Below are 16318 nucleotides of genomic sequence, written 5' to 3' on the forward strand. Positions count from 1 at the left end.
CCCCGTTAAAAAATAAAATAAAATAAAATAATTTTATTTATTAATTACACAATAATATTATACTATATTTTTTTATATTTTTTGGATATAAATAATGATAAATTTATTCATTAAATTCTTATATATATATATATATATATATATATATATATATATATATATATAAAGTCTACCAAACTCAAACAATACGTCTCCACCACAAATATCTTATCTTGCATAGTTAAAATTAAGGGATAGATATTGTGAATCCAAAAAATAATTATTCTTTTTCTAAATTTCATGATTTTAGCTAAACATACGAAATGGCTCTCCACTATTTGTCATGCATCCATATGCGGGCTCCCCATGCAAACCTTCATGTCTGCCTATCATCATAATGAGTAATGACGTTATCACTCACATATATTGGATTTTAGTTGATAACTGATAAATGAATTTACCAAACATTATTTTAAAAACAGATATATGTGTTCAGGTTATTATTAGTAAAATTTAAAAAAAAATATTTTAACAAGAACACAATAAATATATTAAAAATCAAATCTAATACTTTTCAAGAAAAATTTTGTTAACAAGACCTTGAAATCGTTCTTTATTTTTTATTTCCTAAAAATTGAAAATTTTGAAAACGTGTTAATCATGATGTACCCATTTGGTTGCAGATCTATAAATAGGGTACTATGTATCCTTATTTTCTGCACTCCTGAAATTCCTTTATATACACAAACCTTAATATATATAGTATCTATGGCCATCTCTTACACTTCCTTTGGTTTCTCCAATCAGATATCATTTTCACCCAACAAACCAAAGCATGACTGTTGGAGCCGTTGCCTTAGTAAAACCCATTTTACTATGGTATTCAACCAAACTATAAATAATCTTCCTGAAAATTTAAACCTCAAGGTAAATTAAATTGACTTTCTCCTTTTATTTTTCTTAATCTTCGATCTTTTTAAATAATGAATTAATTCATTGATCTGTATCATGGAACAAAAGTGATGTTTGTACCATTTCTTTTTATATTATAAAAGATAAAAAAGTTTATTTTTTTTCTCCCTTCTTATAAATCACTTTTAATAAAAAAAATAAAAAAATCTAAAACAGAAATGTACAAAAAAGAAAATAGTGCATATATCCAAAAAATATATACAACTCTTTTACTCATGTGTGCTAGTTAGAGTGAAATTCTGGAAAAGATCTAAACTTCTTTTTGACTCCTTCACTTCTTGGTCGTCTGTCATTTCTGCATTTGATAGAGAAATTGTAAATTGTAATAATGGAGCGGTTTATAAGTTTCAGGAAAGCGTAAAAGTGAGACATGGTGAAGTGGTGGAGAAAGTGAAGCGTGCACTGATGACGAGCAGCGCAGAAGAATGCTTGTCAATGGTGGACTCCATACAAAGGTTAGGCATTGAGCACCACTTTGAAGATGAGATTGCAGCAACGCTTGAAAAGAAATATCTTCAAACTCATCGGAGAAGCAATGAATATGATCATCGTCAAAAGCTGTCAAGAGTTGCACTTGAATTTCGTTTGTTGAGACAACAAGGCTACTACGCTCACACAGGTTACTTAGTGATGTCATTTTCAGTATTTTAAGCCATAACTTGGTGTAGTCTATGTTGGCCACAAGTTTTGGTGTCTATGGTAGCTATGTATTTTACAAAATGATATTTTCAATTAAATAAAATAAAAAATTGAAGCACGTTTTAGTTGTATTAATAAATAATGACATGTTTATAAGTGTAAATAAAAAAAATAGACCATTTATCATATTTTTTAACAAAAAAAATGATCTATTTACATTTTAATATTAGAATAATTATCTGCACACCTAATAAATTGAACATCCGATATATCTATTATTCACATTATTTAATATTTTCATTATCTACTTATACTTTTTTTTATAATTAATAATTTTAAATTTCACTTGACTAATATTAAAATTTAATTAATAACAGTAATTTTATATTTCAAATTTTTTATTGCAAAATAAAATAATTATTTTAATTAAAAATAAAAGATATAAATAATTATTTATTAATGTGAAAAAAAATTAATGCAATGTAAGTATTTTTAGATACTATCATTTTTTAAATTTTGGGCATTGATGACAACTCCATTTTCAATACGAGAGAAAACGATAGATTATTTTTTTGTCAAAAAATATGATAAATAGTCTAATTTTTTTTCTTTTATTTATACTCATAAACATATCATTATTTATTAATAGAACTGAATCGTGCTTTAATTTTTCATTTTATTTGATTAAAAATATTATTTTGTAAAATTCAAAACCACCATAAACACCAAAATTTGTGGCCACCGTAGACTACCCCCCACAACTTTTACTTTTAGACAACATATCAAATGACTTTAATTTATCCCAAATAGTCAAATAGTCAAATTATTGAGGTCCCCAGGCCCACCGGCCATGCCACGTTCTCCTACTCAATTATTTAGTTATGGGAAGATATTTAACAAAGTTTTCAAATTAAAGGGGTTTTTTAAAATGTTTTTCCCTTAAAAAGTTAAAATTTTTAAAGTACAAAAGCAAAAAAAAATAAATATTAATGTCAAAGAGTCAATTTTTTCATCAGCTTACTTCCGTTATTTTTTTAAAATTATTTTATTTATCTTAAATTTTAGGTCATAAATTATAAATTTTTAGTTTAAATTATAAATTATAAATTTTTCAAAAAATAGTAACTTTTAAAATTTTAAAAATATTAATACTAATTAACTAAGAATATTTTCTCCTTACTTTCCCTTTTAGTTATTCACTATTTTATTCATTAGTTATTAATTTAAAAAAATGATTCTATGAAAACAAAAAAACTGAATAATTTGTCACCATATATGTTATTCTAGAAAATTTTCTAAAATTATTTTATTTATTTTAAATTTTAGATCTTTAATCATAAATTCAAAATTTTAAATTTTTCAAAAATTAATAATTTTTTAATTTTAAAAAATACTAACATTAGTTAACCAAAAATTATTGTCTCCTTATTTTCACATTACTAAAAATTATTGTCTCCTTACTTTGCTTTTAGTTATTCACTACTTTATTTATTAGTTAGTTTTTCTGTAAAGATACTTATGTGTTATATTATTATTGGACGTATTAATGAATTATTTTTTTAAATTTTTAACAAACTATAATAAAATCGATTTTTTTATAACAATAACAATAAATTCAATTGTTATTAGGTCGGGTCAAAGTGACTAATTTACATAACCTATTTGATTATAAATTTTTTTTAAACAAAAATTAAAAATATATTTATTTTTTATCAAAAAATTTAAACATAATTTAATTTAGATTATATAAATCAATCGAATTAAATTAGATTTAATAATTATAATACGGATAATTAGATTTATTATTGTTATTATAATAAACTGATTTTATTCTGATTTATTAAAAAATAAATTATTAACCGATTTAATCATGCATGTTGTTGCATCTTATAGACGTGTTTGATGAATACCGTAACACTAAAGGCGAGCTCAAACACACCTTATTATACGAGGACATAGATGAGTTAATTGCTTTGTTCGAAGCATCTCAACTAAGAATTCCAGGGGAGTATTTTCTTGATGAAGCAGAGGATTTTAGCCGGCAGTACCTCTGGTCCATTGCTTCAAGGTTTCATGATCATCCTCAAGCCAAATCTATTCAACACACATTGCGCTTCCCAATTCATAGAACTCTTCCACGATTCATTCCTCAAACCTTACAACTTCTTGGAAATGCACCGTGGACTACTTCTTTACAACAACTGTCTCAAATAGATACCCAACTCGTTAACTCTTTGCATCTCAAGGAAATTCTCCAAGTTTCCAAGTCAGTTCACTTTGCTTTCTATTAATTCACGTTGTTAGAATATAATTAGGTTCAATTAGAATTATTTAGTATATTTGAATATTTATTATAGAATATTATGTCTTTATTATTACGATTCTCTTAGCACCTATAAATATCCTTTTATATTGTATCATTTTAGACAATTTAAACACAACTTGAGTAGACAACTTAAATAACTCAATAATACACAATTTTATTCTAACACACATTACTCTATATACATAGTAATTGTCATTTTCATATTTTAGTATACTTTTCGATACATGTATAGGTGGTGGAAAGATTTGGGTTTGGCGAAGGAGTTGAAGTTTGTTAGAGATGAACCAATAAAATGGTACATGTGGCCCATGGCATGTCTCTCTGGTCCACGCTTCTCACAAGAAAGAGTTGACCTCACTAAACCTTTGTCCTTAATTTACATCGTCGATGATATCTTTGATTGTTATGGTGGAAGCATCCATGAACTCACCCTTTTCACTCATGCAGTCGAGAGGTATATGTACATGATGTTTTATACAAATCAATATGAATTCATATATATAGAATTAAAACACGATTATTTGATATGTAGGTGGGACTTGGCAGCCATGGAAGAATTACCAAATTGCATGAAAGTGTGCTTTTCTCTTTACGAAGTGACTAACGAGTTTGCGCTCAAGACCTATGTCAAACACGGATTGAATCCAATAAGCACCTTAGTAAAATCGGTAATAAAATAATAATTGTACTGAAAATTAAGATATAAACACGTATTAATTATCTGCTACGAAAATACAACTAATTAATTATTAATTATTGCATGCATGATAATGTTGCAGTGGGTAAAACTATTCAATGCATTCCTGGAAGAAGCAAAATGGTTTGCGTCAGGGAATTTACCAAGTGCTGAAGAGTATTTGAAAATTGGTAGAGTGAGTACAGGGGTGCACGTGATCCTTGTCCATGCTTTCTTTTCCATGGGTCAGGGATTAACCAATCGGAATGTGACTCTAATGAATGAATTCCCAACCATTATATCCACATTAAGCACAATTCTTAGGCTATGTGATGACTTGGAAGGCGACAAAGTAATTATTACCACCATCACATAAACTTTGTTTTCTCTCTTTCTCTTTATCAATACATATTTTATATTTTTCACTGGTGCAGGAGTCTAACAAAGATGATACTCGTGATGGATCGTACATAAAATGCTACATAAAGGATCACTCTGGAATTTCAATTGAAGAGACACGAAAGCATGTCAGTAATCGAATTTCAGAAGAATGGAAACGACTTAACCAGGAATTGCTAGCACCGGAAAATCAATTACCATCGTCTTTTGTTAGAATGTGCTTCAATGGTGCTCGCATGGTACCTCTCATGTACAGCTATGATGGCGATAGCCCATCAAAGCTAGAGGAGCATGTCAAGTCCTTGATCTACAATGGTGCTAACCTACAACCTACTCCTCCACAAGATCACGCCACAGTTGTTGCCTGAAGCAACCATAGGATAAAGATTGATCCATGAATAAAATAATTCTAAAAGTATACAGTAAATATAAGCTCACGTGTATTGTAATTGTTAGTATCGATATGTTTCGAGAGCCATGTACAATAAATAAGCAATGAAAGTTCTTTGGAAAATTAGTATTTTCTTATAAATTTAATTATCTTATGTCTTAAAAATGTATTTTAAAAATAATAATAAATTTGTTACAAAATTTTTAATATATTCAATTCATTAAAATAGTATCTTTAAACAAATATATTTCTAGGACAAATATTTGTAACATCCCTATTTTAATTGGGCTATGGATTGTTGCCCATAGTTAATATGCAGGTTGACTCCTCCTGTAATGCCACGTGCGGTCATGCTCTGCTTACCCTGGCAATGATGACGCACGCCATCTTAGGTTCTTCATTTGGTTGTTATAAAATGCAGAGAATTATAAAAGAAATGTCTATTGTCTAGTTAGTTGGGCACGTGACACACGACATTGAAGATTATGAAATACATCAATATCTATCTTGGTCTTTTATTCACTGTGGACCATGCAATACATCAGGACCAAAAACAAGGTATATACATGAATTATAAAGGATTATCATTATTATCATTATTATGTTGGTCTAGAAAGATTTATTATTTTCATGACAAAATTTGGCTTGTTAGATTTGCGATTGGTAAGGACGGATTTGAGATTCCGTCTTAGTTTTTGTAAAATGCATTAACTTTACAAAGCATGATGAATGAAAATGCAGAAAAATGAACAGTATTTATTTAAGGATCCCCTAAGAAAATAATGAAATATGTATATAATAGTTACAATGGGCTCTTTATTAGGCCCAAATTAAAATTAAAGCATAAAATTAACTCTAATTCTACTATGATTGTTTACTTGAACACATTACTATATTTTTACTATTTACAATTTTTTCCTAAATCTCCAATCTTCTTTTGTTTTGCTGTTTGTTTTCCCAAATCCCCAATCCCTTTTGTTTCGCCGTTTCTCCTCCCCCTATTCAAACCTTCCCAATTCCTTGTAGAGACCTGTGAGAGTGCTAGAACCCTCAGCCCCGCAACATGCAATCAAGAAAGGTCATAGGTGAACGCAAGCGACCTGTTCATTGCCTTCAAGCACGGCGCCGTCGCTGAACATCCGGCATTCGCTGCAACCCAGCCACCGGACGAGAAGCCGCCGATCAGAACTGCCGCCAGGGAGATCTCACCGCCGAATTGAACATCTTCTGAGTATTCCGCGAGTGGGCCCCTTTGTCTCTGAGCATAGAAGCAGCCGACCTTGAAGGAATAGCCGCCTGCTAGTCAACGGTTCACCGGAAAGACAATGAACATCTTGACCGGAAGAATCATAACCATCCAAGGTAAGTGGGTGAGGTTGTTCAGTTTTTAATTGGTAATCGCGTTTGCATGTTTGATTGTAGATAGATTTTGTTGATGAAATGCGTGATTAGCCATGGTGAAATAGCAGCAGGAGCCATTTTTGTAGTTAGTTTAGGTTGTTGAAGTTCTTCATGATTTTATTTTAGCGCGAAAAAGATCGAAAAAATTTGGGATCGTGTTTATATATGAGTTAAGTTTAAAATTTTTTTGTCTATTTCCGTGTGGACCATGTGCATGCAACGTGACGTATAATGACTGACCATCATTGAAAATTGGTTGATATTTTTTGGATGATTACTTTAGTAGGATATTAGATGGTTAGTTTTGCGAATTTTCTCAAGTTTGAACAATTTCTAAATTCCTGCTATGTTGCTCTTGCCACTGCAACCAAATAGTTACATGAACTAGTTGTTATTGATTTGTAATAAATTTAAAATTAACTTCATATCAGGGCTGGACCGTAATGATTTTTAAATTCGGACGGCAAAATTGCATTTAGGATAAAAGATATTTGTGATGAAGAATACAAATTGTATCTACTATATTTTTTTGGTAATGGTGTTCATAGATTAGTTAGTTTTGTGTTAATTGATTAAATTGGGGGTGTTTTTTATTTTTAAGTTTGTGTTTCCTTACAGATTAGTGAGTGTTATTATTTTTCGGATGGAGTAATTATTATTGTTACAAGGAGCAGTTTTTTGGAGCAGTTAACTAAACCAGTATTTTTAATTTTTTCATTTATTTTTGTTTAAATGATTTCATTAGAGGACATTGTTATACTAAAGCAGTTAAGTATTGATTAGTTTCTTGTAATATTGTTATTAATTTTTAGGAAATGGAAAAGACATTCAAGTATTGAGGTATGAGCATGGGCAGAAATATGATCCACATTATGCTACTTTCCTGACAAAGTTAATATAGCTCGAGGTGGACACCATCTTGCAACTATTTTCATGTATCTCACTGATATGACCAGTAGTGGTTAACGCAGAGGTTTGTATAATAATTGATGCACTCATTCTTCCTAGTTATAAATTTATTACTGAAAAACCATTACAGTTCATTTCAATTAGAATAATTATATCTCTAGTTATACCAATCTTTTTAACATGTGATCTGAATTAGAATAGTATTTTGGAGCTGTTATGTTTTAGCTTCATCTCCAGGCTTTCAAAAATTTGATTCATCACCAGCACTATATACCAATACTATCACTTCTTGAGAGTCATTATTTAATTCTGTGATTGACTGTTAATAATTCTGTGGTGTATATGTTTAGTGCATAGTTGCTCCTTCATATTACCTATTTTTTTCCTATGATCATTTTGTCTGTTGGAGCTCTTATCTATTTAGTTTATTTATTTTTTCATTTTCATTGGTCCTGTTTATTAGAACATATGTATAGGACCTGCACATCATTTTTAAGATTTGTGTCTGTTTCTCTTTTTTTTCAGAAGAAACAATTATTTGTATCCATAAATTCTACTAATACTGCTAAAAAATATTCATAACAAAATTAACATTATAGAATTTCAGAATTTTTTGGTTGGCTTGTTTTTAGCAATTTGAATATCATTTACAACATTTTAATTTTCTTACACCATTAACATTAAATAAAATTAATATGGTTCACTTTCATACGCACCATTAACATTAATAACATGTGGACCTTTGCAACAGCTGCCTTAGAACCTTAAAACTAACATGAATCCTTTAAACATAGAGATGAAAAAATATACACTATCATAACCTTGTCCATGATCTGGTAACTGTATTTTATATTAATTCGAACGAAAAATTAATTACCATTAGTTATCAAATCAAACATGAACATTATGACTACACAAAAGTAAACTAGACTACAATACCTCATCACCAAGCTCCTTCTCTTCACTTTCAACATCTGTAACATCCGACAACTGCATGGCCTAAAATTCTAAAACAAACAGAGTAACCAAAAGGAGGAAGATCCTTATCAAAACTCATTTCAATAAAATCTCTAAAACAATCACCGAAAACACATCAACAGCTACAAATACAGTTAAGAGAATTATTTTTTCATTTCATGTATTATTTAATTAATTTTCACCCTTTATTTGTTTTTTTTATCATTCAATGAAAATCATGAGGAATTATTTACTCCATTTGGGCTATTATTTAAGGACTTTAATCACCTTTTAGTGACTTTTTTTTTCATTCCATGAATAAAATTATTTTCATGTATATTTACATACACACACTCTTTTCTTCGAATGCAGGAAGAACATAAGCACATTATTCATTATAAACCACTCAAATAACTTCATAATTGATTAATCTATGCAAATGTAGGATACACATAACCATATAATCCCATAAGCATGAAAAAAATTAAAATAACATGCAGGAAGCATATGAGCATAAAACTAAAAAATATGTAGTGAGCATATAACCATACCATTACATGATTACAACACTCATATAAGCATTCCATGGTTAACATGTTGCAAATACAAGTAGCATTCACTTCAATTCAGTAAACAAATTCAGCCACTACATCACCCTATGGTTATCTATTTTATATACTTGCATGATCATCATGTAGGGATAATATACACACCATAAATAAAAATGAATTCATATAAGCATACAAAAATTAAATTATGATATCCCATCATCCATATAAGCACATAAGTCCCAGATAGAATGATTAGCAAATAAAGATGCCATTTAACATGAAGACAGCATACATTCATATAAAAAACACATACGAAAATATGCTTCCTGGATATAATCATATCAACATGAAATGATTAATTAATTTCATCTAATCCTTAATGCATGTAATGATACCATTAAATATAAAACAAACATAAATTTATTTGCATCTCAACTCATTGATTACATTTGCATGTTTCATAAACATACAATCAAAGAACTCATTTACATTGTGACTAAACATAAAAATTACACGCAAAATAAACATCCATGGCAGAATTTGAAGATTCTAATTATTCACCTTGTTCGACTTGTGACCGTGGCCTGCGACATCGCCGGCTAAATTTTTTAGTTCGTCTGGTAAATTTTCTGAAACGTCAGAGGCTACACAAACTAACGGTTCAACTATATCGACCTCCATTAATGAATTTCGGTAAGGTGATGTGCATAAAGGAGGACCCTCGCTTGAAACATGTTCTTCTTGCGATTCTACCATTCTGAAGGAGTCAAAACCGACTGCGTTCTGTGCGGAGGAAAGGACGGCACTGGTTGGTTAGTTGTTATTAGCGGTGGACTGTTCGATGGTAGACGAAGGAGGAAGCCGATCAACGGGACGCAGTGCTGGGCAGTGGACTGCTCTGGGAGCTTGAAAGATACGTATGGGACAGCCGCTTGATCAAGGAGGAGATGACGCGGGGAGAGAGATTCTCGTTTTAACTTAATTATTTGATTTGTTTCTATAATTAAGAGTAATTCTATTAATTTCAAATTTCAAATTAAAAATAATATAAAATTAATTAATAACCCATAATTTATTTTTAATTTCAATTAAACCCTATTGTATGCATTGTACAATGAATCTATTGTTTTCTAATATTTTTCTTTTATTTAAATAAAAAACATTGTTCAATAACTTATCTTACTGTGGAACCCACCAAATAATTTTATGGTAATCTCTTATCTTAATCAACGATGCCTTTACTCCGGCTGAAAGATGAAACGAGATTCTTATTCTTCTCCAGCCGATATCAGACCAGAATAATATAATTATAAAAGAGCATTCTCAAAAAATAAAAACCCTAATATCTGCCAAATTATTTTTAAATGAATATTTCTGAACATAAACCATCACTTCTAGACTTGTAGTCAAAATTCAAGGCTGGAAACTCAACTCGACTGAAAGACAAAGTGAGGGAGCTAAGAAACGACCATGGAATTGCATCTTTGCCAATGTCAAGTAGAGAAAAATGTTAAAGAGATAGCATAACTGCATAAGGATATATGGTGTATCAATGAAGACTGTCAAAGCCACGAGACTGAAGACATTTTCATTCTTTGGGACATAACCAATTACTCATAAGGCCAAGCTCGCATGAATAATTCATTTGATGGCTAATACCTAAGGACCTAAAAGGAGCAGCGCAATCGCACAGCAAAGGCCATTTTCAAGCAATCAGTTTACTGATCTCTGAATGCCAAACAAAACGTATTAAGCCATTTTTAGTGGCAATGGCAAATTCACCATTTATGACAGAACATCAAATAAAGTGCAAGATTAACGGTAGACACAACACACACACACAGAAAAAAAGGGTTCTACTCTACTCGCTCTTCTTTTCCTCTGCTGGTCCAGGCAAATTTAGCTTATAGCGGCAATACTTATTTGCTTTCCCTAGTTCCACAATCTCCTCCGCCTCTGAAACCATAGACTCCGCCACCAGCTTATCAACCACGAGCTGTAGCAACGACCCATCAACACGCAACCTATGGTTGAAGATGTCCTTAGACACCTCATGTGCTGTTTTCAAATCACCCTTCTCACACAGGAAAGGAACAAGTGTGGCATAAGTGACCTTATCAGGATCAAACTCAGATTTCCCAATCTCACCAAACCACTTCTTTGCTTCATCCAAATTGCCCTCATTCACAAACCCCTTAATCAAGGCATTGAAGCTGAAAACATCAGGCTTCACACCATCCTTCTTCATTTCCTCGATGAACTCAACGGCTTCCTTTGTTTTCTTCTCCAGAGCCAACCCCATCAACCTCGAATTGCAGGTCCTGATATCAGGTGCAATACTCTTCCCACGCATCGAAACCCACAGCTTCTCCCCATCCTCAAAACGACCATTTGCATACAACGCATCAAGCAGCGTGTTGAAAGTGATCAAATCAGGCTTCAGTCCCTTCTTCTCCATCTCGTCAAGCATCTCCAACCCTGAATCGAAAGAACCAGATTCGCATAAAGCCTTGATGAGGATGTTGTAGGACACCAAGTTAGGCTCCACGGAGAGCTCCTTGGGAAGCTCCTTGAAAAGGGTGTGGACGAGGTCAAACTTGCGAGAGTGAAGGTACGCGGCGAGGAGGGCGTTGAAGGAGAGCACGGTGCGAGTGCAGTTTCGTTGGGGCATTTCGTCGAACAACTTGCGGGCATGGCGGTACATGCGAGATTTCCCATAGAGTGTGATGATGCGGGAGCAGAAGCCCTCCTTGTCGATCTCTGGGTACTTCTTCTGGTGGTCGAGGATGTTGCGGACGCAGCTGAATCTCTTGGCGGAGGCGAGGCGGCGAACGGTGTCCTCGTATATGCCGGTCTTTTTGCGGAAGCGCTCAACGTCGGAGGCCTTCTTGAACTTCTCCACGAGGCGCGTGAAGTTCGATTCCTTGTACAGGTCCTGAGATATTGCCTTGATGCTGGTTGTTGATGCGGCGGAGGAGGTGGTGGCGGATTGTGTGGCCGTGCAGAGGCTGCGGTGGAGAACGCGACGATACATGGTGGTAGTAGTGGCGTCACTGCCGTGGAGCGTGGAGTGTTTTTCGCTACAAGAATTGGAGGGTGGCGGAAGAACTCATGTTAGGTCTCAGTCTCACAGTAAATGAGTATTGGATCATATCTGTTAAGGCCCATATTAATTTTCTCGTTTTGTTATTGGGCTCACATCAGAGTGTTGGCCCAACAGAGGATTATTTTCTGGGTAACATGAGCATAACATGAGAGGAAAGCTAAGGAGACTGGGGTTGTGTTACTCACAGTAGGTACAGCACATGACAAGTTGGGGTTATATCATGTTGATGTACTTAACAAAAATTCTTGGAACTTTCTAAGAAGCAAAAGGCATCAAGGGGCTCTAACAACCTCAGTCAATCGTACTTTGGCAGTCAACAAGGACTAACTGCCACACATCACTTCAATTCCCAAACTTCACATTTTGTTTGCTCAATACCACAAATAAATTCATTCATATTATGCAATAATCATCCATTTTTGCCTCTACAGGCCACTAACTAAACTGCATTAATTCATTAATGATCTAATGTTATACTTTTACCTTGTGAAGCTCTACACCATACAGCAGCAACAGAGTTAGCCATAATAACTTTTTTATTTTCAAGTGTACATTAATTTTAAAATGTTGATATATAGTAAAATAAATTTGATTTCTCATGACACTTTTATGACCCCAAAAAAAAAAAAAAGATCATAACAACTTTTTCTCTCTCTCACAAGAATAAGGTGTGTTAACTCTTGGACCAACCAAATGAAAGCCCCCCATAAAACACACACACGCCAAAATATACAACAACATCTCTGATCTGACATGATTGCTTTGTGAGAAGCATTTATATATGTAGCCCCCAAATCCCAATCACTAAAAGATCTTTAATTTGTTTGTTAAGAAGTTCCTCCATTCCCTAAGACCCCAAGAATGGGAAACCTATATGATAATAGGCTAACAGTGTCTGTAGATGAGTTATATTTCAATGCTGAAAACAGTAGCATCAACAAGAGGGGGAGGATGGGAAGGAGGAACTATGATGCTGATGACACAGTAGTGTACAAATCCAAGAACCTTGAGACTGAAAGGAGAAGGAGACAGAAGCTCAGTGACAGGCTCTTGATGCTGCGCTCCTTAGTCCCCATCATCACAAATGCAACCACCTTGACCCTTCTCTTTTAATCACCCAATGCTTTCTTCTAATTCTCTGCTCATTGTGAAGCCTGCTTTTGATTTCTTCAGATGAACAAAGCAACAATAATTGAGGATGCCATCACTTACATTAAGAACCTTAAAGACAAAGTTGACAGTCTCACCCGAGAGCTTCAGGAAATAGAAGCAACATCGGAGACAACACTTGTAGAACCAAAGACTAACGAGACTAACAATGGTGAAGCCATGAAAGAATGGGGGATAAAGGTTAACCTTAGCTTTTTCCAATTGGCAAAAATTGATACAAGTACAATTATAATAATGTTGTTTTACAGGAAGAGGTGAGAGTGACCAACATTGATGGAAAGAAGCTGTGGTTGAAGATGATCATAGAGAAGAAGAAGGGAAGGTTCACACAGTTGATGGATGCCATTCATTCGTTTGGCATAGAGCTCATAGACACAAATGTTACAACCATGAAAGGAGCACTTTTGATCACAGCTTCTATACAGGTGAGTAGTCATCTACCATGCATGATTTCCTTTCATTTGAGCAACTATGCTCTATCACCTTACTCACAATCTTATATATGCTTCAGGGCATGGATGGTGAAGCACTTGTGGTTCAGCAAACCAAAGAGTTGATGCTAGATATTATCAACTCCACACACAGCTATTGACATTTTTATTTTTATTTTTACTTGTTCATTTGTTCATCAATTCATGTACTAAATGATGATATCAATTAACTCATTAAGAGAGTATTATTATTATTGCAATAATAATTTATTTTCCAAATTGGGTTGTTTCCTTTCCCTTAGCGCTCAAGTTTCCATAAATACACTAAATTAAGAGAATTATTTCAAACATTTATAAAAATTGTTAGCAGAGAACTTAGAAATTACAAGATGCTCATTTATTTTTCATCCAATTAAGACCAGAGGTGGCAGAGCTAAATGAAGCGAAATGACCAAATTAAATAATATATTCCTAGTTAGAGAAATTTTATAGGTAGTTACTTCTAATAATTAAATAGAATGAAAACACGATGATGTTGGGTTAGAAAGGAGGTACACAAAGTGAGAAGAGTCTGGGACTGCTTAAAGCGTATAGAGATGTAGTAGCAGAATCAGCATTGTCTAGTTACTGCTCAGTTGCAAAAGTGAAGTGTTGAGTACCTCAATAAAACAGTACATAGTACATACATACATGCATCTATATAGGAAAATGAATTCAATATATCCAAATCAAATGTTAGCTATTTGAATCTAGCTAGGACAGGTTTCTACACCCAAGATTACACATGAAAGTTGGGTTTAAATATTTGTTTAGGACTTTAGGTACATATTTAGTTTTCATTAAAAAGGAAAAGAAAAAAATATCATTATATAACTCCCACACACACTCTCAGATTTTTAAACCTTATCCGAGTGATGAGATTTAAACTTGGTGTAACTTTTTTTTTTTTTTGTCGGGGGTGTAAGTGTAACTATATTAAGAAGCAATGTAATTTGCCATTTGATCTAGGCATCGACTAAAACAATGAACATTAAAAGAACTTTTTGCTACTGTTTGAGGTTACATCCTGAAAAGTTTTTTTTTGGGGGGGGCTCTTAAATAATATTCTATACAATTAGAAATAAACACACTCAGTTTTTTTAAGAAAAAAAAATGTGGGATCACTTTTTTCTTTTGGGCTATGGGCTAACTTTTAGGTCACAGGATAATGGAATCGAATTGTCTTGGTTGATATTGGATTATTGGAACCCGCTAATCCACTATTTCTCGAAGGTTTTTTTTCTATGTGCTTTCACGTTACACTAAAATTTGGATTTCAAAAACAATTTCCTTATTGACAAAAAAAAATCAATTTCCTTAAAGACCCGAAACACGAGGCTGATTCCACCGATAATAATCAATGAGTAGAATTTTAATAAATATATTAAAAGTTTAAATTTTATAATTTTTAAATTAATCATCTTAACATATGTCCTAAAAATTTATATTAATTAAATAGTAAAAACTCAAGTGCAGTTAATTTAATTTTATGTGAAGTTAATAATTGAGAATCGTTAAATAAAAATTTAGTCAAATTATTCGAATCATTTAAATTTATAAAATATATATTAAAAGAACAAAACGAAAACTAAGGAAGCCAAGAACAATGAAACAGCGGCAAATGAATCTAGTACACCAAACCTTGAATTCAATACCTTCAATACAATGTATTTATTGAGGCAATACGTTGCGTTTTCAAGTAATATACTTATACACATAGATCACCTCCAATAGCTCTTCTGATATTCTAAATTCTAACACCGCCCTGAAATTTTCTACTACTGTCTTGAATTAATGTTATCTTATTACCCAAAAAATTAATGTTATCTTTGCTTTAGATATGTTGATTACCTCCATTCCTTTTAGCTGTGCTGTACCAAAAATGATTGTACCTTAATTAATAAATCTGTATCAAATGAGGTCGACCTATCTATTCGGCCCATAGACTATCTTATCATTAAATGATAGAAAAAGGAGCAGTTTAACCTTCTGTTGTGAGGAAATTGGAATGTAGTAATTGGAAGGAAGGAGCAAAAATATTTTCATATTTTGACGTTTCCGTGAAAGTGACTTTCTAAAAAATATTCTATTTATTAGTTAGTTTTATACACATCTAACTTTCTATATATTAATGGTCTTAATACTCTAATTGTTTATATATGTGTGTTTCATGATTTTGATTGAGCTAACTTAACACAAAAATCTTAATATTTATATATGACTTGGTTTGATAATATTTTTTAAAGAGGTATTTATATTTTTTAAAGTATAGATATTTTTTGGTTTGTATTTGATGGAAAAAAATTACGTATTTTTTTTTTAACTTTTAAAAGTTAGTGGTATTTTTAAAAATATTTAAACGAATATTTTTA

At 32.2% G+C, this 16318-nt stretch overlaps 3 protein-coding genes across 4 annotated transcripts; 2 read left to right on the plus strand and 1 right to left on the minus strand.

The window, feature by feature from the left end:
• The first annotated feature begins 703 nt into the window (after positions 1-703).
• LOC112791359 ((3S,6E)-nerolidol synthase 1) lies at positions 704-5505 on the plus strand. 2 transcript variants are annotated; one of them, XM_025834159.2, is made up of 7 exons: positions 704-906; positions 1297-1570; positions 3484-3856; positions 4149-4370; positions 4449-4584; positions 4696-4944; positions 5027-5505. In XM_025834159.2, the coding sequence occupies exons 1-7, from the start codon at positions 748-750 to the stop codon at positions 5357-5359; spliced, it is 1746 nt and encodes a 581-aa protein (XP_025689944.1). In that variant the 5' UTR covers positions 704-747; the 3' UTR covers positions 5360-5505. The 2 variants fall into 2 exon arrangements, with proteins under 2 accessions (XP_025689944.1, XP_025689946.1); XM_025834161.2 differs by having other exon boundaries at positions 1303-1570.
• Positions 5506-10658: 5153 nt separating this feature from the next.
• On the minus strand, positions 10659-12932 carry LOC112791360 (uncharacterized). The gene has a single exon (XM_025834162.3). The coding sequence runs from the start codon at positions 12232-12234 to the stop codon at positions 11062-11064; it is 1173 nt and encodes a 390-aa protein (XP_025689947.1). The 5' UTR covers positions 12235-12932; the 3' UTR covers positions 10659-11061.
• Positions 12933-12971: 39 nt separating this feature from the next.
• LOC112781842 (transcription factor DYT1-like) lies at positions 12972-14123 on the plus strand. The gene is made up of 4 exons (XM_072233468.1): positions 12972-13392; positions 13480-13656; positions 13725-13901; positions 13988-14123. Exons 1-4 carry the CDS (start codon positions 13168-13170, stop codon positions 14066-14068), a joined length of 660 nt encoding a protein of 219 aa, XP_072089569.1. The 5' UTR covers positions 12972-13167; the 3' UTR covers positions 14069-14123.
• The last annotated feature ends 2195 nt before the right edge of the window (positions 14124-16318 follow it).

The sequence above is a fragment of the Arachis hypogaea genome, chromosome 3, assembly GCF_003086295.3.
Source record: "Arachis hypogaea cultivar Tifrunner chromosome 3, arahy.Tifrunner.gnm2.J5K5, whole genome shotgun sequence".
Lineage (NCBI taxonomy): Eukaryota > Viridiplantae > Streptophyta > Magnoliopsida > Fabales > Fabaceae > Arachis > Arachis hypogaea.